The 27,973-nt window shown below is 36.8% G+C and overlaps 6 protein-coding genes across 6 annotated transcripts; 4 read left to right on the forward strand and 2 right to left on the reverse strand.

Annotated features, from left to right (window-relative positions):
• The first annotated feature begins 593 nt into the window (after positions 1-593).
• Positions 594-6,552, forward strand: LOC17895287. Its single transcript, XM_006300236.2, has 9 exons — positions 594-706; positions 855-951; positions 1,088-2,290; positions 2,756-4,106; positions 4,174-4,453; positions 4,940-5,047; positions 5,128-5,406; positions 5,749-5,892; positions 6,020-6,552. The coding sequence occupies exons 3-9, from the start codon at positions 1,144-1,146 to the stop codon at positions 6,206-6,208; spliced, it is 3,498 nt and encodes a 1,165-aa protein (XP_006300298.1). The 5' UTR covers positions 594-706; positions 855-951; positions 1,088-1,143; the 3' UTR covers positions 6,209-6,552.
• Positions 6,553-7,272: 720 nt separating this feature from the next.
• On the forward strand, positions 7,273-13,651 carry LOC17894721. Its single transcript, XM_023787077.1, has 8 exons — positions 7,273-7,637; positions 7,792-8,993; positions 9,445-10,804; positions 11,175-11,454; positions 12,094-12,201; positions 12,282-12,560; positions 12,896-13,039; positions 13,131-13,651. Exons 2-8 carry the CDS (start codon positions 7,847-7,849, stop codon positions 13,317-13,319), a joined length of 3,507 nt encoding a protein of 1,168 aa, XP_023642845.1. The 5' UTR covers positions 7,273-7,637; positions 7,792-7,846; the 3' UTR covers positions 13,320-13,651.
• Positions 13,652-13,740: 89 nt separating this feature from the next.
• LOC17896064 lies at positions 13,741-16,649 on the forward strand. The gene is made up of 12 exons (XM_006302402.2): positions 13,741-13,908; positions 13,999-14,077; positions 14,172-14,259; positions 14,376-14,525; positions 14,785-14,916; positions 15,013-15,163; positions 15,238-15,276; positions 15,367-15,441; positions 15,573-15,632; positions 15,754-15,818; positions 15,943-16,033; positions 16,150-16,649. The coding sequence occupies exons 1-12, from the start codon at positions 13,819-13,821 to the stop codon at positions 16,186-16,188; spliced, it is 1,059 nt and encodes a 352-aa protein (XP_006302464.1). The 5' UTR covers positions 13,741-13,818; the 3' UTR covers positions 16,189-16,649.
• Positions 16,650-17,561: 912 nt separating this feature from the next.
• LOC17894492 (monoacylglycerol lipase) lies at positions 17,562-21,238 on the forward strand. The gene is made up of 7 exons (XM_006302156.2): positions 17,562-18,461; positions 19,115-19,153; positions 19,247-19,317; positions 19,917-19,981; positions 20,073-20,162; positions 20,260-20,352; positions 20,451-21,238. The coding sequence occupies exons 1-7, from the start codon at positions 17,815-17,817 to the stop codon at positions 20,850-20,852; spliced, it is 1,407 nt and encodes a 468-aa protein (XP_006302218.1). The 5' UTR covers positions 17,562-17,814; the 3' UTR covers positions 20,853-21,238.
• A 520-nt stretch (positions 21,239-21,758) lies between these two features.
• Positions 21,759-23,445, reverse strand: LOC17894334. Its single transcript, XM_023788127.1, has 7 exons — positions 23,368-23,445; positions 23,246-23,272; positions 23,021-23,125; positions 22,746-22,915; positions 22,463-22,663; positions 22,067-22,154; positions 21,759-21,947 (listed from the first exon to the last, which is right to left on the reverse strand). The coding sequence occupies exons 1-6, from the start codon at positions 23,422-23,424 to the stop codon at positions 22,079-22,081; spliced, it is 636 nt and encodes a 211-aa protein (XP_023643895.1). The 5' UTR covers positions 23,425-23,445; the 3' UTR covers positions 21,759-21,947; positions 22,067-22,078.
• A 3,100-nt stretch (positions 23,446-26,545) lies between these two features.
• Positions 26,546-27,969, reverse strand: LOC17894150 (mitogen-activated protein kinase kinase 9). The gene has a single exon (XM_006302517.2). The coding sequence runs from the start codon at positions 27,718-27,720 to the stop codon at positions 26,782-26,784; it is 939 nt and encodes a 312-aa protein (XP_006302579.1). The 5' UTR covers positions 27,721-27,969; the 3' UTR covers positions 26,546-26,781.
• Positions 27,970-27,973: the final 4 nt, after the last annotated feature.

Raw genomic sequence — 27,973 nt, forward strand, 5'->3', positions numbered from 1 at the left:
CACTTTAAAACATGCTAAAAGAGATTTGGACCCGACTTTAGGAGACCACTTTTTAAAGGTTTAAGATATGTATTTTTGAATATGATTTAAATCGCTAATCATTGATAATTTGAGCTTAGTAGAAATGATTCGTTGATAACTGGTTCTGATTCGGTCTATGAGCTTGAGCGCCGCAAGATACTTACCATACAAAAGTAAACTGATTTGGGCTATTAACAAGTTAAGACTATGTGATTCACATTTAGTGATCTCCAGCAGATTGATCTTGCAAGCGCAAAAACTCGAATCCAGTCAAAAAACTTACTCATCCGGAAACGTCTAATGTGTTGACTAGTTCTGGATTGTTTTGTATGTAAATACATAATTTAAGATATTACCAAAAAAAAATACATTTAGATGGAAAAACAAAATATCGTCTAATAAATAACGTGAGATTTTAAAGAAAGCTATGCGAATCCGAATCTTATGGAATTTTTAGGCAATATCATTAAAAAATTTAGTAGAACATCATAATTTTATGCTTAAATATATATATGTAAAGAGCACACAAAAAGAATAAATATTGGAAAAGAATGAAAGAACCCTAATTTAAATTTAGGAATTTTATTTGGTTTTTTTAAAATTAAAGCAAGTGAATGTCCGAAATCATTACATCCATTGGAACCTCTTCTCACCTTTGCTTTGTTCATCTTCTTCGTTTTGATCTGTAAGCGCATTTCCTTCCCCTGTCACACCTGAAGTTTTTTTTTTTTTAATCTCTCATTGGATCCACTCTTATTCCTCCTTGTCTTCTTAAATTTGGGTTTTTTTTTTCTTTCATTCTATTGTTTTCCTGATCTTCAGCTGTATTGCAGACTCTTGTCTACGATGGCGCCTTTGGAGCATAATTTCTAAGGCTTTTTAGGGTTTAAACGTGCTTGTTGAAGTTCACATCTGCCTGTATGAGCAAACGTGAGTCTTTGTTTCCTGTAAAAATCTTCTCTTGGCTTGTTTCTGGAATGTGATTGTAATATTGGTTTTGGGCAGATTTTGATTCTCATTTTATGTTTTGGGAGAAAAAAGTTTTAATCTTTTCTGTTGGTTACAGGATAGGTGGAAGTATTCCTCTAAGTGCTTCTCCTGTACATTGGAAAAGGTCAATAAATGACGGACCAAGGCTCTGTTGATGATATTTTAGAGTTTCTTAGGAAGAATCGTTTCTCTAAGGCTGAGGAAGCTTTGCGTAATGAGCTTAACAACCGCTCTGACATTAATGGCTTTCTTCAGAAACTTAAGCTGGAGGAAAAAGATTCCAATGATAAGGCTGCTGGCAATGAACTTCGGAGGTCAGGTTCTCGAGATAGTGAAGTCTCCAAGGAGCTGGTTGTGAAAGAGGTAGACTGTGGCACTAGCACCAATGGGTCTGTAATCAAGTGGGAAAATGGTGCCGCTGCTGAGAAACCGAGCAAGAAGGAAACGCCTGTATCAAGTGAGATGAGCTTTACACTCTCCAAAAATTCTGGTGATGCTGCTGCTCCTGATACGCATTCCTATAAATTTACTTCCGCAAATGGTACCTTGGAGCCTTATCGAAACATTGATGATAGTAGTAGTAGCAGCTTGGTGGATTCATATGTCTTCGAACAGTCGAGGCATGGGAATTTTACTGATATCGATAAGAAGATAGTGGAAACTGGCGAAGATATCGTTTTCTTCGGCAATAAGAGTACTTCATGGTCTGGAAATACCAGTCATGGTAACTCTGGGTCCAAAATAAAGGAAACAAATGAGATTGATCGGCTAGTTGAAAATATTGGAAAGCATAACAGTTATAAGGGAAGCATTCTTCTAAGAACTGAAGATGTCGTAGATACCTCCGAGAACTGGAAAGAGTGTTCTGTTAAGACTCTTTTTCAATCTTCAAGAGGGGATGCATCAACCAGTTACAATCTGGTTAGCAGCTCGGACAAAACAGAGGGAAAGAAAAAGGCAGACATTAATGATGTGAGGGCGGCAATCAAGGAGCAGGAGAGCGAAGTGGCAAGAGCTTTATTCTTTGGTAAATCTCAATCCATTTTTGATGACAAAAACATCAGCAGCTTAGGTTTTCCACTTGTCTATGATACCCGCAAGGAAGAGTTTCCTAGGCTGCCTCCTGTTAAGCTCAAGTCTGAAGACAATCCTTTGAGTCTTTACTGTGAAGAAAAATTTGAACGTAATGGTTCAGGTCTGAGGCTAATGAACGATGAGGAGGCCCTTCTCATAGGCTCATACCTTGATGTTCCCATTGGACAAGAAATTAGCTCATCAGGTTAGCTTGCATGACACTGTAGCCGTACAAATATAAAGTTTCTATTCTGTCTGCTAGATGATGGTTGTTTTAAGAGATAGTGCATGTGATATCGTATTAATGATTTTGAACTTCTAGATAGACTTCTAAAGACATGCATTTTTCTCATATCCTTCATTCTTTTAGGATCTACATTTTTTTCTGCGAATCTGCAGAAGTAACCTGTTTTAAGTTGAATGAACTCATGCATTGACGAGGTAGTGAGGTATTGGCATCAGTTCCAAAGAAAGCAAGTAATGATTAGGCTTTTTTTTTAATGCTAGAGTATCTGAAATTGTTTGCTCTCACCGTCTTCCTTTACACCTCTGCTTTTTGTTTTGAGTTCTATAAGGACCATGTCCCTATACTTTCTACTTTTTGGGTTTAAACTTATCAATTTTACTTGAGATGTGAAGTAAGTTTTAATATCCTAATGATTGCATTTAGGTGGGAAAAAATCTGCTGGGGGAAACTGGCTTTCAGTAAGTCAGGGAATAGCAGAAGACGCATCAGATCTTGTTTCTGGTTTTGCTACTATTGGTGATGGTTTAAGTGAATCTGTTGACTACCATAATGAATACTGGGATTCTGACGAGTATGAGGATGATGACGACATTGGTTATGTCAGGCAACCTATTGAAGATGAAACATGGTTTCTTGCCCATGAAATTGATTATCCAAGTGATCATGAGAAAGGAACGACCCGTGGAAGTCCTGATGACCATGGAAGAGATGCAAACAAAGACGAGGATGATCAGTCTTATGCGGAGGAGGCTTCTTATTTATCCGGTGAACAGTATCTCCAAGCAAAAGATGCCGAACCTATTTCTTCAGAAAATGACCGAAGGCTTACGGTCTCAGAAATTTATCCAGCTAGCAAGAAAAATGATTTGATAGCTCAATATGATGGACAATTGATGGATGAGGAGTTGCTCAATTCAATGCGTGATGAGCCTGTGTGGCAGGGGTTTATAGCTCAGTCAAATGAACTTGTTATGTTAGGTGATAAGAAAGGCATAAATGTCCATCGAAAATCTCATCTTGATGATGTTTGCCTCGAAGATGATCAGCATGATTCAGTCAGGTCAATTGGTGTGGGTATTAATAGTGATGCAGCTGATTTTGGTAGTGAAGTACGTGAAAGTTTGGCTGGAGGTAGCAGTGAGGGAGATTTTGAGTACTCCCGTGATCATGATGCTGTAGCATCTAGGTTTAAACAGCTTTACTCTGAGTCAGATAAGAAACATATTGATGGACCAAACAAGAAAGCAAATAAAAATGATGGTACAGGTTACATTGTAGATAATGATCCAGGTGCAAGTTTTGATGTGAAGATTCAAACTGATGGAGGTTTTTCATTTGGCTCGTCACAGAAAGATGGGAAGTTAATGCATGCAGAATCTAGTAAATCATTATGGTCAGGCAATCGCGAAATGGTAACCAGAGATAGGAACGCGGAACGTTTGAATGCTTCAACAGCTACGGATGATATGGTTACAACTTGGAGACGAAAAAGTAGTGATTCATCAAGTTCTCAAAGTTCTGTGAAAGAAAATAATGCAATGTCCATAAACTCTGTAAACTCATCTCCCTCTTCTTTATCAAATTATGCTTGCGAAGAAAGAAAGCATGCTGTGAAAGAAGATGATAGAAATGATAGCAATGAAAAAGAGGAGGACCAGACGACAGCACTTGATGATGAAGAGGCAGTGGCTGTCCAAGAGCAAGTTAGACAAATTAAGGCCCAAGAGGAGGAGTTTGAAACCTTTGACCTCAAAATTGTGCACAGAAAAAACAGGTAAGATTTTGACTCATCATAGTTTCATATATAGCTGCTCTCTTATTACTTGTTTTATATTGATCAGAACTGGTTTCGAAGAGGAAAAGAACTTTCACGTGGTTTTAAATTCGGTCATTGCTGGGCGGTATCATGTCACTGAGTATCTTGGTTCAGCAGCCTTCAGTAAAGCCATACAAGCGCATGACTTGCAGACGGGAATGGATGTCTGTATAAAGATTATTAAGAACAACAAAGATTTCTTTGACCAGAGTCTTGACGAGATAAAACTTTTGAAGTATGTCAACAAGCATGATCCTGCTGACAAGTACCATCTTCTACGGTTATATGATTACTTTTACTACCGGGTAAGTGATCACATCCTGTTTGTATATTTTATATTGCTACAATATATCGAAAGAGAATTGTGTAAAGGGGTCGTTTCCTTATAAACAAAAGTAGCGTACCAAAGTTCTTATATGAAATGTACTAGGGTCTGTAGAAAACACGTTCCATCTTTATGAAGTTCTTCTATATTATCCTTGGGAATTTTATGCTAGCAATGGTTAAGTTTTCCACCGATTGAACAACTTGTCGTTGGAGCTTATTTTAGATTTGTTCAGCATGGCCTTTATAATTATGCGTATAGCTCATGTGATTCGTTTTAAAATCAGTTGTTAGTGGAAATTATGAGCTCTGCAATCTGTTTATTCATCTCTGGATTAGTATCTTTCTCTTCAACAAGTTTACCACACGTATGAACCATATGCCCTTGGTACCCTATATGTAATACTGTGCAATATTTCTCTTTGTGGATTGTTTGGAGTAATGGATTCCCTGGCTTTTCTTCGCAGGAGCATTTGCTAATTGTATGTGAACTTCTTAAGGCCAATCTATACGAATTCCACAAATTTAACAGAGAATCAGGTGGTGAAGTTTATTTCACAATGCCAAGATTGCAGGTTTGTCCGCTTCATCATTACAATTCGGCAAAGATACATAAACAGCCGATTTCTAATCTCATTTGGACCCTTTTTTACAGTCAATCACAATCCAGTGTCTCGAATCACTTCAGTTTTTACATGGCCTTGGACTTATACACTGTGATTTAAAACCTGAGAACATATTGGTGAAAAGCTATAGCAGATGTGAAATAAAAGTCATTGACCTTGGAAGTAGCTGTTTCGAGACGGATCACTTATGCTCCTATGTCCAGTCTAGGTCATATCGAGCACCAGAAGTCATTTTGGGACTTCCTTATGATAAAAAGATAGATGTGTGGTCTCTTGGGTGCATTTTGGCTGAACTATGTACAGGCAACGTAAGTTCTTCACTTCTACTAATCTGATGTCATTGCTTCCTCATATCAATGTATTTCTCGCAAAAAACATTTGAAAGAGAAACCACATTACCACATCTTTAATAGCATATTAAATAGTGCATAGCATCAAGTGTGGTTTATTACATAGGGAATTGATTCTCCAGCTATAAAACAAATAAAAATTTCAGAAACTTGTGAATAATTACCAACTTTGACTGGAGTTAATAGGTAGATGCTTCATTGATCTCTCTGGAGTTTAGAATAAATAGATTGTCTGGGTTGGTTGTTGATTTTCGTGAACAAGAAAGTGAAATTGTGTTTATTATCGAGTTACCTTTGCAGGTTCTTTTCCAGAATGATTCTCCAGCCAGTTTGCTTGCAAGGGTAATGGGAATCGTAGGATCTATCGATAATGAAATGCTTACCAAGGGACGTGATTCCTACAAATACTTCACAAAAAACCGAATGCTCTACGAGCGAAATCAGGTTAGTTTTTTCCAGAGACCTTAAAAGAACATTCCATAAATCCCAAAAACTATGGAACGCGTAATGTTGAATGGGATAAGCAAATGCTAAGAAAGAACATTCTCTCTCAAAAATTGGTTTATTACAGGAAAGCAACAGATTGGAGTACCTGATACCTAAAAGAACATCATTGAGACATCGGCTGCCAATGGGAGACCAAGGATTCACAGACTTTGTGGCTCACCTTCTTGAGATAAACCCAAAGAAGCGTCCTTCTGCAGCAGACGCTCTGAAGCACCCTTGGCTTTCGTACCCATACGAGCCAATCTCAGCTTAGACCATTGGTCTCTTACTTGCGCTACTAAAAAAAGGGTGCAAAAACTGCAGGCAGATTATTGGAAACCTTATCTGTGCAAGGGTTCAAACCCCTTTAGGTGGGTGACTGTCACCTGTAATACAAGTTTGTGGCTGTCTTGCTCAGTCAAATGTGAGATGAAGTGAAAAACTTCTGTGATATTTTTGATTAGAATGTAACACATGTGTTGTCAAAGTTGTGATTATTAGTTATTCTCTAAGAAGTTAGAACAGATTAGTAGTAAAAAAAAACTTTTTTTTGTATCATCTACTGATCCTCAGTCCCTTGATTATGAATTTATGATTCAAGATTAATTTTGCAATGTATTATATTACTTTTTTTGGTTGCAATTTTAATTATTCAATCGCTTAAACCGCTTTTCATGATTAATTTTATCCCGTATAAAATGATGTGTTGAGTAATGATTCTGATTGGTTGAACGAGTAATAAAACTATTTTTAGTGAATACTAAATACAATACCAAAACTTTTAAGAAAACCAAATCAATCATAACTACAACAAAAATTCTACCAAAAAAGGTTCCTTTTGGCTTTGAAGAATTATTTTCAAAATTTAATATATATATATATATATATATATATATATGTTCCAACTGGCTATTTTTAACTGCTAGCTGTCTATTGAATGATCTAATTGATGATACTTACAGGAGTCTTTTTACAATATAGACTAAAAATATGTATATCTTTTAGCTCAACTAGTGAAAAAAAAAAACATAACTTTTGATATGAATAAAAGATTACCTTTAAATTGAAATGAAAATTTCTTCTAATAAATAAGGTTAAAATTTTAAGGAAGCAATTGGAATCCGAGTTTTTGGTAAATCTCATTTGTAGGTTCCTTTGGAAGATTTGTTATCTTTGGTTCGAGTTTAAGCCAATTTATTTATGCTTTTAGTCTAAGATTTTAAAGTTTCAATTTTTTATTGAATTCGAGTGTTAATCGTTTCTTACTACTGGATAGGATTTTATTAGTTCTCAAAAAATTACATTTTTTATGACTGTAATTCGAAAAAATGTTCAGTAGAACACAATGTTTGCAATATATATTGGAAAAGAAAGAACCCTAATTTAAATTTAGGATTTTTAAATTACCAGTGAATGTCCGAAATCATTACATTACATCCATTGAAACCTGAACCTGTCTTCTCCCTTTGCTTCTTCTTTCTTCGATTGATCTGTAAGCAGCGCATTTTCTCCTTCGCCATACCTGAAGTTGCATTTCTCCTTGGATCCACTTCCACGTCTTTCTCTCCATTAATTTTGGTTTTTGCTTCTCTCTTCTCCGGATCTTCAGCTATATCGCAGACTCTTCGATTGGCGCGTTTGGAGCATGATTTCTCAAGATTTTTAGGGGTTATTGAAGTTCGCATCTACCCTTATGAGCAAGCGTGAGTCTTGTTCACCGGATAATCTTCTCTTGGCTTGTTTCTGAAAGCATTGGTTTTGGGCAGATTTTGATTCTCTATGTTTAGGCTTTTCGTAGAGGGCATTGCGTATCTGAACTTTACAAAGTTTTAATCTTTTTCTGTTGGTGGTATACAGGACTGGTGGAGTTCTCTTGCCAGTGCTTATTCTGTAAACTGTAAAAGGTCATTAAATGACGGACCAAAGCTCTGTTGATTGGATTTTAGAGTTTCTTAGGCATAATCGTTTCTCTAAGGCAGAGAAAGCTTTGCGTAATGAGCTCAATAACCGCTCTGACATTAATGGCTTTCTTCAGAAACTTAAGCTGGAGGAAAAAGATTCCAATGATAAGGCTGCTGGCAATGAACTTCGGAGGTCAGGTTCTCGAGATAGTGAAGTCTCCAAGGAGCTGGTTGTGAAAGAGGTAGACTGTGGCACTAGCACCAATGGGTCTGTAATCAAATGGGAAAATGGTGCGGCTGCTGAGAATCTGAGCAAGAAGGAACCGGTTGTTGCAAGTGAGATGAGCTTTACATTCTCCAAAAATTCCGGTGATGCTGCTGCTCCTGATGAGCATTCCTATAAGTTTACTTCCGCAAATGGTACCTTGGAGCCTTATCGAAACATTGATGATAATAGTAGTAGCAGCTTGGTGGATCCATATATCTTCGAACAACCGAGGCTTGGGGATTTGGCTGATATTGATAAGAAGATAGTGGAAACTGGTGAAGATATTGTTTTCTTCGGCAATAAGAGTACTTCATGGTCTGGAAATACTAGTAAAGAGAACTCCGGGTCGAAAATAAAGGAAAAAAATGAGAGTGCTCGATTATCTGAAAAGTTTGGAAAGCATGACAGTTATAAGGGTAGCATTCTTTTAAGAACTGAAGATATTGTAGATACCTCAGAGAACTGGAAAGATTGTTCTGTTAGTACTCTTTTTCAATCTTCGCGAGGGGATGCGTCAACCAGTTACAATCTGGTTAGCAGCTCGGACAAAAGAGAGGGAAAGAAAAAGGCAGACATTAGTGATGTGAGGGAGGCAATCAAGGAGCAGGAGAGCGAAGTAGCAAGAGCTTTATTCTTTGGTAAATCTCAGTCCACTTTTGATGACAAAAACATCAGCAGCTTAGGTTTTCCACTTGCCTATGATACCCGCAAGGAAGAGTTTCCTAGGCTGCCTCCTGTTAAGCTCAAGTCTGAAGACAATCCTTTGAGTCTTTACTGTGAAGAAAAATTTGAACGTAATGGTTCAGGTACAAGGCTAATGAATGATGAGGAGGCCCTTCTCATAGGCTCATACCTTGATGTTCCCATTGGACAAGAAATTAGCTCATCAGGTTAGCTTACATGACACTGTAGCCGTACAAATATAAAGTTTCCATTCTTACTGCTAGATGATGGTTGTTTTAAGAGATGGTGCATGCGGTATCGTATTAATGATTTTGAACTACCAGCGAGACTTCTAAAGACATGCATTTTGCTCATATCCTTCATTCTTATAGGAACTACTGTAGTTATCACATTTCTATGTGTGATATTTTTCTCTGCGAATCTGCAGAACTTTAAAAAAATAAAAAAATATGAACTCGCATTAGAACAATGCATTGACAAATTACTGATATCAGTTCGAAAGAAAGCAAGTAATGATTTGGCTTTATTCATGGTAGAGTGTCTGAAAGTGTTTGCTCTCACTGTCTTCCTTTCCTACTCTGCTCTTTGTTTTGAGTTCTGTAAGGACTATGATCTTTATATTTTTTTGGGTTTTAAATTCCTAATGATTGCATTTAGGTGGGAAAAAATCTGCTGGAGGAAACTGGCTTTCAGTAAGTCAGGGAATAGCAGTGGACGCATCAGATCTTGTTTCTGGTTTTGCTACTATTGGTGATGGTTTAAGTGAATCTGTTGACTACCATAATGAATACTGGGATTCTGACGAGTATGAGGATGATGACGACATTGGTTATGTCAGGCAACCTATTGAAGATGAAACATGGTTTCTTGCCCATGAAATTGATTATCCAAGTGATCATGAGAAAGGAACGACCCGCGGAAGTCCTGATAACCATGAAAGAGATGCAAACAAAGAGGATGATGATCACTCTTATGCAGAAGAGGCTTCTTATATATCAGGTGAACAGTATCTCCAAGCAAAAGATGCTGAACCTATTTCTTCAGCAAATGACCGAAGGCTTACGGTCTCAGAAATTTATCCAGCTAGCAAGAAAAATGATTTAATAGCCCAATATGATGGGCAATTAATGGATGAGGAGTTGCTCAATTCGATGCGTGATGAGCCTCTGTGGCAGGGGTTTGTAGCTCAGTCAAATGAACTTGTCATGTTAGGTGATAAGAAAGGCATAAATGTCCATCGAAAATCTCATCTTGATGATGTTTGCCTCGAAGATGATCAGCATGATTCAGTCAGGTCGATTGGTGTGGGTATTTATAGTGATGCAGCTGATTTTGGCAGTGAAGTACGTGAAAGTTTGGCTGGAGGTAGCAGTGAGGGTGATTTTGAATATTCTCGTGATCATGATGCTGTAGCATCTAGGTTTAAACAGCTTTACTCTGAGTCAGATAAGAAACATGTTGATGGGACAAACACGAATAAACAGAAAGCAAATAAAATTGATGGTCAAGATTACATTGTAGATAATGATTCAGGCGCAAGTTTTCATGTGAAGATACAAACTGATGAAGGTTTTTCGTTTGGCTCGTCACAAAAAGATGGGCAGTTAATGCATGCAGAATCTAGTAAATCATTACGGTCAGGCAATCGCGAAACGGTAACCAGAGATAGGAACGCGGAACGTTTGAATGCTTCAACAGCTACGGATGATATGGTTGCAACTTGGAGACGAAAAAGTAGTGATTCATCAAGTTCTCGAAGTTCTGTGAAAGAAAATAATGCAATGTCCATGAAATCTTTAAACTCATCTCCCTCTTCGTTATCAAATTATGCTTGCGAAGAAAGAAAGCATGCTATGAAAGAAGATGATCGAAATGATAGCAGTGAAAAAGAGGAGGACCAGACGACAGCACTTGATGATGAAGAGGCAGTGGCTGTCCAAGAGCAAGTTAGACAAATTAAGGCCCAAGAGGAGGAGTTTGAAACCTTTGACCTCAAAATTGTGCATAGAAAAAACAGGTAAGATATCTCCCCAACTTTTATGGTTTGGACTATAACAGTAAGTCCCTTTCTTTTCTTATTGAAAGAAAGTAGAAAGTTACCTTTTCTCGCTTTTTTCCTGTTTAGGAGAGCTTGTGTTTCTGAGTCTCTGGTTCCTGCATTCAACCCAGAAACGTGATGTTATGTAAATCTGTGAATATAGCATATTTAAGTGAATTAACTACATTGCTTATTTGAAGTTGATTACGTTCACCGTAATTACCTTGGATAACTATTTTCTTTTGAAAAGTTACACCCAAGATTGAACTAGTAAACAAATTTTAACATTGTCATAGTTTCATATATGCTGCTGAGTTCTGCTCTCTTATTACTTGTTGATATTTATCAGAACTGGTTTCGAAGAGGAAAAGAACTTTCACGTGGTTTTAAATTCGGTCATTGCTGGGCGGTACCATGTCACTGAGTACCTTGGATCAGCAGCCTTCAGTAAAGCCATACAAGCGCATGACTTGCAAACGGGAATGGATGTCTGTATAAAGATTATTAAGAACAACAAAGATTTCTTTGACCAGAGTCTTGACGAGATAAAACTTTTGAAATATGTCAACAAGCATGATCCTGCTGACAAATACCATCTTCTACGGTTGTATGATTACTTTTACTACCGGGTAAGTGATCACATCCTTTTTGCAAAATTTTATTCTGCTACAGTATATCAAAAAGGACTAATTGTACTCTAGGGGAGGTCGAAACCAATTAATCAGGTAATAAGGCTAAGAAGCTGTGGCATTACATCTAAAATTTTTCACATACGCCAATTTATAGAAATATAAATGGGATCATGGAATATCAAGTAGGTTTTTTGAAAGGAAAAAGTGGTCGTTTCCTATAAACAAAAGTACTATACCAAAGTTCTAATATGAAAAGTACTTGGTTCTGGAGAAAGAAGTTAATTACTGGTCGACACTGTCCATCTTCATGAAGTCTACATTTACTAGGAAAATTATGGTAGCAAATAGCAGTGATCAACTTTCCCACTGATTTAATAGATTCCTTATGTCATGGTAATGGTTCATTTTCATGGAGTCATTGGGATTATCCAGATTTGTTCAGCATGACCTTTATAATTTATGCGTATCTATACATCATTTTAAAGTGTAGCTTTACAAGTTGTACATTCATCTCTGGATTAGTCTATTTCTCTTTAACAATTTAAGCACAAATTTAAACTACCTAATATTAATACTGTGCAATATTTCTCTTTGTGGATTGTTTGGAGTAATGGATTTCCTGTCTGTTTTCTACAGGAGCATTTGCTAATTGTCTGTGAACTTCTTAAGGCCAATCTATACGAATTCCACAAATTTAACAGAGAGTCAGGTGGTGAAGTTTACTTCACAATGCCAAGATTACAGGTTTGTCCGCTTCATCATTACCATTCAGCATAGGTACATATATGGCCGATTTCTAATCTCATTTGGACCGTTTTGTACAGTCAATCACTATCCAGTGTCTCGAATCACTTCAGTTTTTACATGGCCTTGGACTTATACACTGTGATTTAAAGCCTGAGAACATACTGGTGAAAAGCTACAGCAGATGTGAAATAAAAGTCATTGACCTTGGAAGTAGCTGTTTCGAGACAGATCACCTATGCTCCTATGTCCAGTCAAGGTCATATCGAGCACCAGAAGTCATTTTGGGACTTCCTTACGACAAGAAGATAGATGTGTGGTCTCTTGGGTGCATCTTGGCTGAACTATGTACAGGCAACGTAAGTTTTGCATTTCCATTGACTTGGTCCATGTCATTGCGATCTCATATATTTTTTTTCTCATGCGAAAACATTTGAAAGAAATACCACATTTCTACATCAAAGTCCGCATAGTAATAGTTCTTATGCATCAAGTGTTTTATTACATAGGGACTTGATTATCGGATTATAAAACAAAACCCCTTAATTTGTCAGGAACTTGTGCAAAATTACTGAACTTAAACTGTAGATGCATCATCGTTCTCAGGAGATTAAAATAGTTGAATAGTGTCTGGCTTGGTTTATTTTTGTGAACAAGAAGTGAATTCGTGTTTATTATTGAGTTACTTTTGCAGGTTCTTTTCCAGAATGATTCTCCGGCCAGTTTGCTTGCAAGGGTAATGGGAATCGTAGGATCTATTGATAATGAGATGCTTACCAAGGGACGTGATTCCCACAAATACTTCACTAAAAACCGAATGCTCTACGAGCGGAACCAGGTTAGTGTTGTCCAGAGACCTTAAAAAAGCAAGCCCTGAATCCCAAAACTCTAGGCATATATATATGCTAAGAAATAACATTCTATTACAGGAAAGCAACAGATTGGAGTACCTGATACCGAAAAGAACATCGTTGAGACATCGGCTTCCAATGGGAGACCAAGGATTCACAGACTTTGTGGCTCATCTTCTTGAGATAAACCCAAAGAAGCGGCCTTCTGCAGCAGAGGCTCTGAAGCACCCTTGGCTTTCATACCCATACGAGCCAATCTCAGCTTAAACCATTGGTGTCTTACTTAAGCTACTAAAAAAAAAGCTGCAAAAACCGCAGGCAGATTAGTGGAAACCTTTTCTGAGAAAGGGTTCGAACCCCTATGGTGGGTGAGACCGTCACCTTAATGCAAGTTTGTGGGTGTCTTGTTCAGTCAAATGTGAGATGAAGTGAAGAACTTTTGTGATAATTTTTGATTAGAATGTAACATTTGTGTTGTCAAATTTGTGATTATTGATTATTCTCTTAGAACAGATTAGTAGTAAAAAACCTATTGTGTATCATCTGCTGATCCTTAGCCCTTTTGATTATGAATGTTATTGTTTTACTGTTTCAACTAATGTTGTTATATATTGTGTGTGTTTCAAGATTAATAACTTCGCAAGCAAATCAAACTCTAAGAAAATAATTAAAAAAAAAAACAAAAAAAAGGAAATAAAAATGGAAAAGGAAAATGTGAATAGTCAGTCAGTCTCTCTTGTCGTAGTTCAGTCAGTGAGTGATTCAGATGATGACCACTGTCTCCGTCGCCGGCATAGCTCCTCCGCTTCATTCCCCATCCTCTCGTCATCTGAGTCTGACCAAGCTCTCTATTCAAGTACTCTCTTCCTCTCTCAGTGGGTGTGTCAATTTAGGTTTCATCTTCCGAGCTATCTTTTTTCGTTGATTGTGATTGTGATTGGTGAAGATTTCTAGAACCGGCTTGCGGAGGAAACAGCTAGGATTTGCTTTAGCTTCTGCGACGGCTTCAGAAACGCCATCGGAAGGTCCGAGAGGAAGCTCTTTGTTTCGCTCATATTCCTCCGTACATTGCAATAGCGTTTTTGTTAACCCTGTTAGTGTGAATGTTGGATTTGCCAGCTACTTTTGATCCAGAGCTCCGTTTAGTTTTCGAGCTCGCCACCGATTCAGAGTTGTATGAGCTTGAGAAAATTCTTTTTGGTCCCAGGTAATATTTTTGTGATATAGAGATTCAGAGTCTTGATTAAACCCTTCAAATTATAAATGGTGGTTTTTGTGCTCTGAGTTGTGTTTTTGGGGTTGCTTTTTTTTATTGATGATCAGCTACTTCAGCCCTTTGCTGAAATCAATCCCAAACAAAGGAGGAGGTGACCGCCTAATGATTGGCCAAGATATTGAGGTGCGAGATGGTTTTATCGAAGCTCTTGAATCCAGATTCTTGTTTCTTGCTGCAGATGCTCGCTCTACACTGAGGTAGGCTTTGCTTCTTCTGTCCTTAGTCAATCGATAGCTTCTTATTTTGGGCTCCACTAGGATGCGAGAGCTAGGGTATTAAGTTTTCAATGAAGTAGATACTGAACTGGATTTTTCGGGAGCAACCTGTTCCATTGACTCTGTTGCCAACTTCAGTATTAATCTAGGTGAAACTGTTGCATCATCTCTTGCTATATTTGTTCCTGGGAGAGTCTGAACCAAAGAATTTTTATAATGCTTTAGTCTTTCATTTTTATAGGGGTTGGAGGCCTTCATACAGAAACGTTTTACTTGCAGTGAGAAATAATTTGAATATTCCCTGCTCCAGCCAATTACCAACCGAAGACCTAGAAGCAGAGATTTTTCTTTATCTTGTCGACAATTTCTCTAGGTATTCGGAGTTACTCATTAGTTTTGCTGTAAGCTTTTTCAATTGAGTGGGGTTTTTGAACCTTTTTTCGCTGCAACTTCTAACTTATCCATGTAGTGAAGCATCAGGTGTCTTTCCAGGCTTGTGGGAAAATTCTGAAGTCACAGAGGCAAAGGGAAGCTTAGAACTTGGACTCAGTAAATGGAAAGTTGAACTACTTGCTGCACTACAAGTGGGTGCTACAGAGGTCCAATCTATGATTCTGAAGGTATTCTTGTTGTTAAGGTCTTTCATCTTGAGAATGGCATGTTTGTTCTCAGGCTTACAGGTATTTTCTTGCAGGGTGGTGGCATGATCACATTTGCCAAAGTTTATCAGTTGGTATGAAATCGATTTGTGCGTTAAAAGTTTTAACTTCTTTGTCTTCTTCCCTGAGGAGATACAATAACTGTGTGTTCTGGCCCTATATAGTTGGCTAGGAAACTATCTGGAAAAGTATTCCTTGAAGCTGCCAACTACCAGATGAGGAAAGAGATGCTAAAAAAGGTTTGCTTGCAGTTGTATTTATTTCATCATACTGCAAAAGAATCTTTGCATCACATCACCACTCAGTTGACAATAAAGCGTTACATGTCAATGATATAACAATATGCTGATACATCAACCTCTTTCTACAGGGTGGACAGTTAGCAGCCATTAACCTGGAATCTCGAGCAGGTCTGCTTGCAGCAAAGCATGTAAGCGTATTTCCATGTATCTTTTTTTCTTTCCCTTCCTTATAGCATGTTGAGTTATCTTCACTCCATGAACTATGTTTTGATATATAGTGTGATTACATTACCCTTTAATTGATCACAGGGATTTGCAGGAGCTGCATCCAGATACATAGGCTTAAAAACAGCAATGCATTTACTCGGCCCTATGTAATATACACTGCCATATTTCTCGAGAACAATAGCATTCAAATTACATAAGCACATGGATACGCGTAATTTTCTTCTTTAACTTGTTTTTTTATTCGGAAAAAAATAATTGTGGAATCTGCAGGATGTGGGGGACACTACTAGCTGACTTGGTTATTCAGATGCTCGAGACAGACTATGCTAGAATCTTACGAGCAATTTACGCATTTGCACAGGTACTTCTCTTTACACCGAAGTCTGCATTTTTTGTTTTGGCACAATATACATGATTTCTATATGGTTGTTGCACAAACACAAAGAGGGGTTAAAAAAGGATTGTTTTGTTTTCCAGATTCGGATCACGAGGACATACAGGCTACCTTGTAAATGAAGTAACAGTATGCTTTTCTCAAGATTCTCAATCTCAGTGTCCTCACGAGTTATGTCGGTAAATAATGATTATCACGCTGTATCATACTCGCTTGTGGTTGAAACGAAATTAGACGCTACTCGAATAGAATAGATGAGAGAGTGGTCCACCTTAAAAAATTGTGAGCGTTTAGGAAACATGTATAACAGATTTTTTTTTTTTAAAGAAAATATACTCCCTAGTTAGTGGCAACGAGCGGATAAGCGACGTGAGGAGTTCTTTGTGACACATGTCTGGTCCTGACACAAGGTAAAAGATATATAGTCCTTTGAACGCTTAACACGTGTCTGGTCTGTGTAACCCCTCGAAAGCAACGGCTCTTGTTTCTTTCTCAACGATGACCCGCCGCGTCTCTCCACGTGGCGTTTTGTCAAAATTCCAGACTATTCCCATTATTATTATCTTTTTAATATTGCAAACAATTCATTAGTTAAATATATAACTGCGTTAAGCTGTTAATACTTTAATAGTCGCGAGTTGCGACAAATAATAAATAATTAAGGCTTTGTTTAGATCTTTTTTCTCCCTAGGCAGCCGACTTGATGTAAACCCCATTAATTTATACCTTAAAATAACTCTCGCAGTTTATAGTAGAGTGAACATGGGTATTTGGGTTTAGCAAAATCCTGGAGTAGTGATTAGGACAGTTTTGTTTTTGTGGTTCTTATTTTAAAGCATGTGTGTGATTTTATTTGTGGCCCTTGTTGAAGACGAAACTTGTCGGGTTTTTTCCTCAGAAAGATGAGTAAAATTCAAATTGAATTTGATATATCAAGAAATCGTCCAAAGCATGACGTGACGTAGGAGCCAATGGTTAAAAGATAACTAACATATAGTTGGATCATATCCAATACTCTTTTCTCTGATCCAATATTCTCCAAGACTTGTGGCGTTAATATGTTTATTAGACATTTTTTAAGTATACTTTTTTAAACACATGTGATGTTTATAAATTACTTGTGTTTTAATTACTGTTGAAAGTTTTCTTTTATGGTATGCCATGATTTATTTTCTTAACTTGCAATAAAATGTTTGAAATTGAGATTTGAGAAAATTCATAATTGTTAGAAAATACTTTTTATAGATAGGATCATATGATAGGACGGTCTTTTAGGGTAAAAAAAATATTGGCAAATTTAATAATAAAAATAATCAGTGACCTTACACGTGTTAATTCTGGAAGAATCTACTCGTCTCTTCCGATATATCTCATCCCAAAGCTACGAAGACAACTCTACCAAGTTCCTAAAACAAATATTACCAAAAAAAAAAAATTTTAAAGTAATATTTACATTTAAAATTTGGTATTTTTTTCAATCTTTAAAATTGTTCATTTTCCTTTAAAAAGATTATTCTCTCAAATCCTTGTTTAACTATCATTCATCATCTTCCCTTCTTCTTTCTTCCTCCTCTTCATCAGCTATTATAAAGCTCTGTTTATTTTTTGGTACCTTGTTTATATATAAAACAGAGGAACCCCCTAAATTTGGCTTCTCCCCCATTCCAAGTTTTCTCATTTCGCTAATTTTGGAGAAGAAACAAACGATTTTTTATTTTTCATATTTTTCTGATACATTTGCTTGGTTTATGATCTGTTCAAGCAAAGGAACAATCTTAATCGCTAGAGGTGAAAATTCGAATTCAACCCCCAGATTAGGCCTAACAGTTTCATCCACAGATTACGCGAATCGGATTCCAACTCGAAACAATCCAATCAGCGTCAAAACTTTCCGGCGATCATCGTCACCGTCAATGGCGGTGGAAACAATGTCGATGGGATCAGATTCTTCAACTTTGATTCTTACCTCAGGAGCAAGCGGTCGCGTTAGGGTACTCTTCTCGATGCGAGAGCTCAAGCGTCTCGTTACCATCATCCAATCTCTTATTCTCTTCCTTCTCCTTCCTTTTCGCGTCGTCGTTTGGCGGCGGAGGACCGGTTCCACGGTCGTCATCAGAGACGATAAGCAGGAGAGGAAGGTCTGGTCTCCGCCTCAGATCGTCGTGAGGAAGAGGAGCAGCGGCGGCGGCGAATCCGGTGTAAGCGTTTCGCCTCCTTCTGTTCCAGCGGCGGTGGTGGATGAGGAGGTTGCGGTTAGACGGGAGCTGGCGATTAGGCGAGTTTTGGAGGATGAAGGCGGCGATGGAAGCTCCGTCAGAGATTATTCACTTTTCACGACCAAGAGAGGTGATACGTTGTTCACTCAGTCATGGTCACCTCTTTCCCCAAATCACAGGTCATTCTCGTTAACACTCTTTCCATTTCTTTTATATTTTCATGTGTCAATTCATATCATTTACGAAATCTGTTTAGATGCTAATTAGTACAAGCAATTAGTGTTTGTTTGTTATTTAGAAAACTAATTACGATAACGAAAGAACTCAAAACTCTGATATTTGGTGGTGGTCGTTCAGGGACCTTAGTTAGTCGTCTCTGCTCAGTGCGCAAAGAAGATATTTGTTGTGTTTTAGATTTCATGTACGTTTCTTATCAAATTGTTTCTTTTGTCGTGTGGTCCTGTTTTGTTTTTTCAACTTGAGTTGTTTAATATTGAAGTGGTGGATCCCCTCCTAGATATTATTATGTTTCCTTGCACCTATCTATATTCGATGCGTTTGCTTAACCATAGCGTCATATATTTTTGTTGAGCTAACCATCAATAGTGATGCTAATCTTTTAACTATTAAGAATAGATTTAGTAATTTAGATTCTAGAGACTTTGTCAATAGAGGCTATCTGGTCTAATGTTTCTTGCACACTATCACTTTCATTTCTTTTTATATTGTTTTGTAAGCTTATCTGACTGTTGTTCTTATATAACTTTCAATCATTTTTTGTTATTGGTCTGGTTTCTTATCTATCTATCTATATGTTCTTGGCTTCTTGCAGGGGACTTGTTGTTCTGCTACATGGACTAAACGAGCACAGGTTTGAACTTATTTCTCAAGTTATGCACCATTTGCTTTGATTTTTCTTGGCACTAAGAAGCTTGACATTAGTTTATATTCAAAATTTTGACAGTGGTAGGTATAATGACTTTGCAAAGCAGCTAAATGCTAATGGGTTCAAGGTCTATGGAATTGACTGGATTGGTAAGCCAAATTCTCTTTCACCTTTTGTTAGCATGCTTCGCTAGACTGTAAGCGTTGACGTTTTGTCCTCGTCTCTCATTTGTCAGCTAGGTTAAATAAGAACTCTTTTCCTTGCATGTATAACGAAGTACAAACCTAAACATTGATGATATCGTAGGTTATGTTACAGTAAAGTTTTTGACATGGTAGTAGTCTTGGTCTTGAACATTTGGTGGGATAGTTGAAACATGTTCTTGATGCATAGAAATGGACCTTCGTACCTTAATAAATGCAAAAACACGAGTGTGTGATTACGATGCAGCTGTTTCATACTTTCGTAGGCTAGATACAAAACTCTTCAACCATACCTCTCTGTGTTTGGATGTCGCAGGGAATTGTGATTTTTGTTGGGGTGGTGCCTAATTCGTGTGGAAAGGTGACACATGAACCCATCTTTAGCTTTATTCGCAACTTAGGAACTGTGATTTGTAATGTTTGCAGACACTGTGAACATCTTTGAAATCTTCCTATATAGGCTGTTTCTGACATTTCCCTGAATAATAAACATCCAAGTCTTTAAAGTTGACTGTGATGCTCCATTTTTGGTATCAATTGAACAGGTCATGGTGGAAGCGATGGACTTCATGCTTACGTTCCTTCCCTTGATTACGCTGTCACAGATTTGGTATAGCTCTTTTTCTATCTATATATATAATTCTGGCTTCTGTATCGATTTCTTGTTGCTGAACAAACTTCCCCCACCATCATCTTTTCAGAAATCATTTCTGGATAAGGTATTAACAGAGAATCCAGGGCTCCCCTGTTTCTGCATTGGACACTCAACAGGAGGAGCGATCATCCTCAAGGTAACGAAACATCTTTATAATCCACTAAATTATTATTGTATCAATCAACCGAAAATACAAAATCCTAAACAATGTTAAGAACAATTTATAAGTGCAGGCTATGCTGGATCCAAAGATTGAATCTCGAGTTTCAGGCATTGCATTGACTTCACCAGCTGTTGGAGTCCAACCATCCCATCCAATCTTCACAGTAAGTTCATCCGTAAAAGACATAGTCATAATTTATGCTTTTTCAGACAATTCTTAACAATCTAATCGGTTCTCTCTCTTGTATTTTTTTCTCAACAGGTTCTTGCCCCAATCATGGCGTTCCTCCTGCCCAGGTACCAAATAAGTGCAGCAAACAAGAAAGGAATGCCAGTTTCTCGTGACCCAGCAGCTCTCGTTGCCAAGTATTCTGACCCATTAGTCTTCACCGGATCCATCCGAGTTAAAACCGGCTACGAGATCCTTAGAATCACTGCTCACTTGCAACAGAACCTGAACAAAGTGAAAGTTCCTTTTCTTGTGATGCACGGAACAGACGATACAGTGACCGATCCCAACGCCACAAAGAAACTCTACGAGGAAGCTTCGTCGTCAGACAAATCGATCAAGCTCTACGATGGGTTGTTGCACGATCTTCTCTTTGAACCCGAGCGAGAAATCATAGCTGGGGAGATTTTAGATTGGCTGAACCAGCGGGTTTAGCTCGTTCAAACCAAAAGTACTGTCACAACGTCGAATCAAGAATCATAAGAGTGTGCAGCATTTCTCAATTCGGCGCGGAATCAAGAATTTCTAAGATTCAGAACATTGAAAAATTTAGTTTCTCTGGCATTTTTCTGAGTTATTTATATGACTTGAGAGAAACGTGAGGGAAAACAAAAAGTATAGTTCTTGGTCGATTCAGCAACTTCTGGGCTGATTTTTTTCAACCCAGAAGTAAGAAAGAAGATAGAGAGAAGAAGAGACCTCCCAAATCTGGACTCTCTTGCTATGCTTCTTGATGTTGCTAATATGTATTGTCATATAAAAACAATAATTTTGTAACCTTGGATTTTAATATCTTATATATCTACATTTTTGTACCTGTATTTTTGGTTTAACATTTCGTCGCTATATATGATTTTGTTGGCGACTTGGGGACTAATCTATGTTGTATTTTGGAGAAAAGAATATGAACCTGAAGAAATATTGTAGGAACAATTATGATTACTGAAGAGAGGATGATGCGACCTAACATAATTATTCCTAGCACATGTGTTCACGTTATTTTATGCCAGGGAAAATGGCTAATACTAATCATTATCATTTATCTTAATAAAGTACACTACCGTATATGCTAACCAACACCCTTCCTTTAGTCATTATTTCTTCTTCCTTGCATAAGTCACTCTCAAATCTCACCATTGACGTGTAAGATTTCAGATTTGATATACCGGATTGAGAATCCTTAATGGTTAAAAAATGATATATATATATATATATATATATATATATATATATATATATATATAAGATCTTAGATTCGCTATGATACAACATTCTACTATATCTATCCATTGTAATTTAGAGAAAAGAGAGTATAAATATATCACTTAATAATTTAAAACCAAAACTGATGTACAACCAGTTTTCTTCTAAAAACATAACACATCATGATATTAAATATTTTGATGAAGAGCTAAACTGAATGTTTAGCAGCAACGGTAAAACGGCAATTACAAGCCTTTAACAAGGACGGTCAAAGCAGTAAAACGACCAACCTTGCTAAAGCGAGTGCCAACGATCCGCTTCCTCTGCCTACATTACCAAAATCATCCCCGAATTAACAATATATATATATATATATATATATGGCGCAAATACACTTTGTTTGTGATCAAGAAATGAAATTTTAATTTTGCTCTATATTTGTTTACCTGAGTTTTCTTCTAAAGAGGACTGATTCGAAGTTGCTTCGAACTCAACTTTCCAGCCTTTCGCAGTTTTTTCTGAGCCTCCCTCAACCTGTCATTACAAAAATAAACAGAGATCAATCTAAAACCATATGATCATGAACCAACCCACACCATAATCATCACAGATATCATAATAATGCTTTGTGTGATTGGTTCGAAAGGACTCTACATTAGATACATACCAAAACAATACATATATGTAGTTGCAGAGCAATGTAAATTTCACAAACACGGATACAAGGACTCACCAATCATTCGTCTTTCCGTTTAATAACACATATCATACTTTTCTTCTAATGTCAATATTTGCTATCAAATAAAAAGAAATAAAATTTTAATTTTGCTATATTTGTTTACCTGATTTTTCTTCTAATGTCACATATCAAATCGTCTCTTACAGCGAACGATGGCTTATATGGACGGTAAATAGTAAGGTTACGAAACCAACCAAATTGATCTGAATTATTGATCATGTAAACTTGGAGCTCTCGCCCCCTCAAAAGACTTCCTCTGAGTGCAAACCCCTTTGTATGATCTTCCAGAAGAATGCAAGCATATCTGTAAAACGAAAAGATATCAAAACTCAAAATTAAAACATATATTCTTCTTTGTTTGTTGGTGGATGCAAACAAAAACAAACCTCAAGGGAGCACCGGTTTTAAAGTTTATGGGAACATGAACATCTGTGACCTTTCCACACGTACTGAAATGTTTCCACAATGCGGTCTTGATTTCATCCCTAGGAAGGGATTCATCAAATCCTTTAACGAGAAGGGTCGGTTGCACCTTTATTTCGGGGGCTTCTTTCTCCTTTCGACCACAAAACAATATTTCTTTGGATTCAATACACAAAGAAAAGTTTCAAATTTCTTTAAAACATATATATAAAAACCATCTAGTAAAACAAACATATACCTTGAATGAAACTACCGGTAGATTGCGCCCGTTTAGAATAATCTCTTGTAGTTTCTCAAAAGTTTCAGTCAACTTTTCGCAAGATTTCCTCAATTTTTTTATTTCCTGCTCAATTAGGAAAAACGCACACACAAACAAAAAAAACTAGCTATTTTAGTTCTCTCGATCGAGTTCAAGTGGCAAAAAAAAAAAACAAAACTAATATAAAGCTAAAGGATTCGTGACCTTATTCACATCATGAAGTGATTTAACCTAAACATCCGAAATAACAACAAAGTTAATAGATAGTAAGTTAGAAGAAGAAAGCCGCAAGAAGATAATAATAATAAGAAGAAGAAGAAAATAACATCGGTAGAAGAAGTCGAGCATGTCTTGAGCGAGCATGTCTTGAGCCTCCAGTTCATGGAAAATTTGTGTAGAGAAAAGACTGCTAAGTTTTCGATAGCAAGATGAGGAGATAGACAACACACAAACAGAAAACCAAAAAAAAAAACCCTTTTATTCAGTTTTGAGCTGGGCTTCGCTGTTGTTGTTTGGGCCTCGTGGGCCTTAACTTTTAGTGTCTTATGTTTTTGACCATCATCAATCATCTTCAAGAAATTTTCTATGTTTGGTTTTTGTTCACAATTTATTAATATTTTTATTTTTTAAAGTAATAGTTTTAAGATGCATCGTTTCACGATCTTACATGTTTGAAGAGTTTCATTTCTAGTATGTTTTGGTAATACCATCAAGCCTGATGTTTTTGTCTGGGCCTTGACTTGTGGGCCTTGACTTTTGTGCTGATTTTTGTGACCATCATCACTTCAAGAAATTTTCTTATGTTTGGTTTGGAAGTTGGTTGACAATTCATTTTTGTTTTTGTTTTTAAGTATTAATTTTAAGTTGGATCGTTTCAGGATCTTACATGTTTGATGATTTTCATTTATAGTATGTTTTCGTAATAATACCATCAGGTATATAGCGTATGATATGCTTCTCACAATAAAAGAAATTATGTATGCCCACTTATGTATAAAATAATATTTTTATACTGAAATAAGTGAAAGAAAATAATACAAATGGATTAAAGAAATAATAGTATTTTAAAAGAAAACCAGTTTGGAAAATTTGGACTTATACAACAAATCTATGATCAAGAAATCACAACAACAACAATTCAAGGCTGGATAATAGATATTTGATATTCATGCAAGGATCTAAATCTATTAACTTGCAATCAAAAACTTGAAAAGCATGATGATAATATCATACCATAATGTGAGCCGCCTTAGGTTGCAAGTTCTCTAAGGTAGATGTCGTTAATATGCAAAAAACACAATTACATGTTTTGAATCGTCAGTCTCAAAGATATTTATTTTTAAATTATTATTTGGAAAAAATTTCGTACAAATTCTTGAAAACATTAAAATATAATATATTTTAAATTATTATTGTCTACCAAATTTATTAGAGATTTTCTTTTCCAACTTTATCAAACCAATTTTACATTTAGAAATGATTTAATACAATTTTCAAAGTGTATTCATTTCGACATACCTAGATTGTAATGCAAGGGACTACGAACACTTTGACAGACATATTGTCTTGCTTACTAGGTGCGATATCAGCTGCAAGATGGAAAGTGGGTAGAGTTTTGGGAAACTCTGGATTACTAGAGGAAATAACGGGAGAGAATGTAGTTTAGTCGTCAGTCACGTCGTAAAGGGCTTATTATAATAATAGTTGAGTTAAAGATAAAATATCTATAAATATGAAATAAATTGTTAGTTTCTGTGAAAACTAAACCCACTAGTTTGATTGATTACATGTATTAAGAGAGTTCACTGATGAATGTATTTGTTTGGAATATGTGTTTGGGTGCTAAACGTTTTAGATTTTTTATTTTGATTTGTCATATTTCAGGTGGTTGGTCTAGAACCATTACAAGAGTCTACCAAATCCACGAGTTCTATCCTGGTGTGGTCTATATCTTTTAGCATGATTTGCGTTGTTTTTTCTATTTATAATCTCAATCTCCAAAACATGTATACGTGATGAACAAAACATAGCCTGATGAACTACTACTGTCCGACTAAAATTATTGGAGAAATTATGATAGTTGGTTTTTTCTTAAATATTATTATTACTTTGTTAAATATTAAGATATTTTTCTAGATACTAATTATTACAAAATTAGAGCGGTTGGTAAGAAAAAGCAACGGCTAATTTATGCATAAAAATGATTGTAAATATTGATATACCGAAAGAAATAGAAAATAATATGAATGGACTAAGTACATAGAAATGAAACCCAATTAAGTATTTTAAAAGAAAACAAAATTGGAAAATAGGACATATATAACAAAATTTATCATCAAGAAGTCACAACAACAACAACAAGTCAAGGCGTGACCTCCTTGTTAATTTCCTTTGTCACACACAGACACACACACACGATTCAACTCAAGAGAGTGACACCTAAAAAGGCTTTTCTCTCTTGCATGATTCATCAATGGTAACGTAAGCCACTACGTCAGCAGTTACATAACAAATCCATTACTTTTTATTTCTGAAGAGTGATAGTGATTTATATAGAGAAGTTGTAGTAGGAGGAAATAAGAATAATAGTAATAATAAAGGTGTTGTGTTGTTATCATAATCATCATAATCAAGATATCAACTCTTCCACTTGCCCAATTAGCTAAAAACAAACAAAATATTTCGAATTTTCTCCGAACATGGAGAGCTTGTTGCTCAAGCAAGTGGACCAGACGAGACCAGACAGAACAGACCCATCCATCCATCCATATCATATTAATTTAATTTAATTAAAGTAGCAACTTCGGCCGCCCTCCCTCTTACCTTTTCTTGTTTTATTTTGTTTTTTAGGAACGTGCTTTTTATCAGTCCACCCAAAACAAAAACGAAAATAACTAAATCGTTGATACAAAGATAACTTATAATTAAGACTAACATAGTTTGGGTAAGTTTACCGTTGCAACATTCATTTAGAGATTCTCGTCAATTGTCTTGGTTATCTCTTCACCTATATGTGTTGACTGACCATTGTAATATTTTCCTAGAGCATTTCCATTGACTTAATATTTCCTGTGAGCAGAGAGAGAATATTCAAAATCACTTCTTATTTAAAAACTGACTATATACAAAACAAAACTACTTATGAACATTAAATATTGACTTGTAATGGATTTGATTTTGTCAATACGTTTAGTAATATAAGGAGAAATTAAACGTAAACTATATATATAGTTATACACATAATAAACTAAAGGACTGATGATTATTATGTGATTTTGCCGCCATGCATGACACAACATTCTTGATTCTACAATAATACTACACGATTAATATACTAATATATCATCAAATAAAATATGATAACACTTGTCAAGAGTGACTATTACTTTTTTGGTTTTATATGATTTCTCTTGGGGTCTATCTATAGTAGTATATGTTTATCTTGGAGTAAAGAGATTTGCCAAAACTTATTATGTAGATCAATGATTCGACTTAATGCATCGATACTGAAGAAATTCATATATATTTGGATTACTGAATGATGTTACTTACAAGTTACAAGAAGGATTAATTCCCTTAGCTAGAATCTGGAATGGTGGAGTTGTATATATCATATACATGTACAAAAAAAATTACCATCATAATATATATAGACAGATCTCCACTAAACTCTACAAAAATTAAATCTAATGAACATTCGAATTTTTTTAAGATTACAGATTCTTTTTTAAAGAATCGAATCAAAGATCTTCCCGGAGGAAAGGATGAGCAAGAAGCTGCGACGCCGTCCATCTCTTACTCGAATCTTTACGTAGACAACACTCTACAAAGCTCTTAAACTCTTCCGAGCTTCCCTCCGGCGCTCTCGGCGGTTCTCCGAAACACACCGCGCACATCAGCGTCGCCCAGTCAGGTCTCTGCCCCTGCGGAAGCAACGGGAAGTGCCCTACGAGAAGCTCAAGCATCATCAATCCGAAACTCCATATATCTCCGGCGTATATATCGGAGCTTCCACCGGAAGATTCCGAATCGAATCTCTCCGGGCTCATGTAAGCGCAAGTCCCAACGTACGAGTTGCACGAATCTAACGATCTGACTAAGATCTTGCTCACTCCGAAATCTGCGATTTTAACTTCGTCTCTCGAATTGAGAAGCAGATTCGCCGGTTTGATATCACGGTGAACGATCTTGAGAGCGTGTAGATAGCTCAGTCCTTTCAAGATCTGTTTAGCGAATCCGGCGAGTTTCCGCTCCGTCACGGCGCCGCGGAGTGATTCCAGCGTTCCTCCGTCCATGTACTCCATCAGGATCGACACTTCGCCGACGACAGGTTTCTCGAAGATCCCGTGGCATTTAACGACGTATGGTGAATCCGTGCGGCGGAGGATCTCCATCTCCCGCATCAACTGCCTCGTGAAAACGGGATCCATGTCGCCGTTGACTGTTTTCAAAGCGTAGATCTCAGACGTGTTCTTGTGACGGACTCTGTAAACGATCCCTCCGTTTCCGCATCCGAGAACGTTCAGTTTCTCGAGATCGCCGGCTGAGATGTTGTTGTTGTTACAGACTGAGGAGGTAGCAGCGACGGAGGAGGAGGAGGAGACGGAGAAGCGGCGGTCGGAGATAGGAGGCAGAGGAAGACGGAGATTGAGCTGACGACGTTCACGAACCAAAGCCATGAGAATAAAGAAGAAGAAAGAGTTGATTGTTGTGATTCTGAAAGAAGAAATAGAGAGAAGCTTCAGATTATATATGATTTTATCAAAGTTTAGACTTTGGAGTGTGAAGGAGACTACGAGGAAGGTGAAGATGAAGATTACCTAATTATCCTCTCTCTCTTTTTTTTTTTTCCTTATATAATTTCTTCTTATCTTAAAATGGAATTTAATTTTTTTTTCTTGGCACTATATGTCGTTAAAAATGCAACTTGTG

This window comes from Capsella rubella, unplaced genomic scaffold (genome assembly GCF_000375325.1).
Source record: "Capsella rubella cultivar Monte Gargano unplaced genomic scaffold, Caprub1_0 scaffold_2, whole genome shotgun sequence".
In the NCBI taxonomy this organism is placed as follows: Eukaryota; Viridiplantae; Streptophyta; class Magnoliopsida; order Brassicales; family Brassicaceae; genus Capsella; species Capsella rubella.

Excerpts from the sequence above, each read along its gene's own strand:
- LOC17896064 (XM_006302402.2), top strand. The coding sequence starts at position 13,819 with ATGATGACCACTGTCTCCGTCGCCGGCATAGCTCCTCCGCTTCATTCC. Across the intron at positions 15,277-15,366 it reads TTGCCAAAGTTTATCAGTTG|TTGGCTAGGAAACTATCTGG; the intron begins GTATGAAATCGA and ends GGCCCTATATAG. Across the intron at positions 15,442-15,572 it reads GGAAAGAGATGCTAAAAAAG|GGTGGACAGTTAGCAGCCAT; the intron begins GTTTGCTTGCAG and ends CTCTTTCTACAG.
- LOC17894721 (XM_023787077.1), top strand. The coding sequence starts at position 7,847 with ATGACGGACCAAAGCTCTGTTGATTGGATTTTAGAGTTTCTTAGGCAT. Across the intron at positions 8,994-9,444 it reads ACAAGAAATTAGCTCATCAG|GTGGGAAAAAATCTGCTGGA; the intron begins GTTAGCTTACAT and ends GATTGCATTTAG. Across the intron at positions 12,202-12,281 it reads TCACAATGCCAAGATTACAG|TCAATCACTATCCAGTGTCT; the intron begins GTTTGTCCGCTT and ends CGTTTTGTACAG.
- LOC17894334 (XM_023788127.1), bottom strand. The coding sequence starts at position 23,424 with ATGAACTGGAGGCTCAAGACATGCTCGCTCAAGACATGCTCGACTTCT. Across the intron at positions 22,664-22,745 it reads AAAACCGGTGCTCCCTTGAG|ATATGCTTGCATTCTTCTGG; the intron begins GTTTGTTTTTGT and ends TTCGTTTTACAG. Across the intron at positions 22,155-22,462 it reads GACATTAGAAGAAAAATCAG|GTTGAGGGAGGCTCAGAAAA; the intron begins GTAAACAAATAT and ends TTGTAATGACAG.
- LOC17894150 (XM_006302517.2), bottom strand. The coding sequence starts at position 27,720 with ATGGCTTTGGTTCGTGAACGTCGTCAGCTCAATCTCCGTCTTCCTCTG.
- LOC17894492 (XM_006302156.2), top strand. The coding sequence starts at position 17,815 with ATGATCTGTTCAAGCAAAGGAACAATCTTAATCGCTAGAGGTGAAAAT. Across the intron at positions 20,163-20,259 it reads GAGGAGCGATCATCCTCAAG|GCTATGCTGGATCCAAAGAT; the intron begins GTAACGAAACAT and ends TTATAAGTGCAG. Across the intron at positions 20,353-20,450 it reads CATCCCATCCAATCTTCACA|GTTCTTGCCCCAATCATGGC; the intron begins GTAAGTTCATCC and ends TTTTCTCAACAG.
- LOC17895287 (XM_006300236.2), top strand. The coding sequence starts at position 1,144 with ATGACGGACCAAGGCTCTGTTGATGATATTTTAGAGTTTCTTAGGAAG. Across the intron at positions 4,107-4,173 it reads ATTGTGCACAGAAAAAACAG|AACTGGTTTCGAAGAGGAAA; the intron begins GTAAGATTTTGA and ends TATATTGATCAG. Across the intron at positions 5,407-5,748 it reads CTGAACTATGTACAGGCAAC|GTTCTTTTCCAGAATGATTC; the intron begins GTAAGTTCTTCA and ends TTACCTTTGCAG.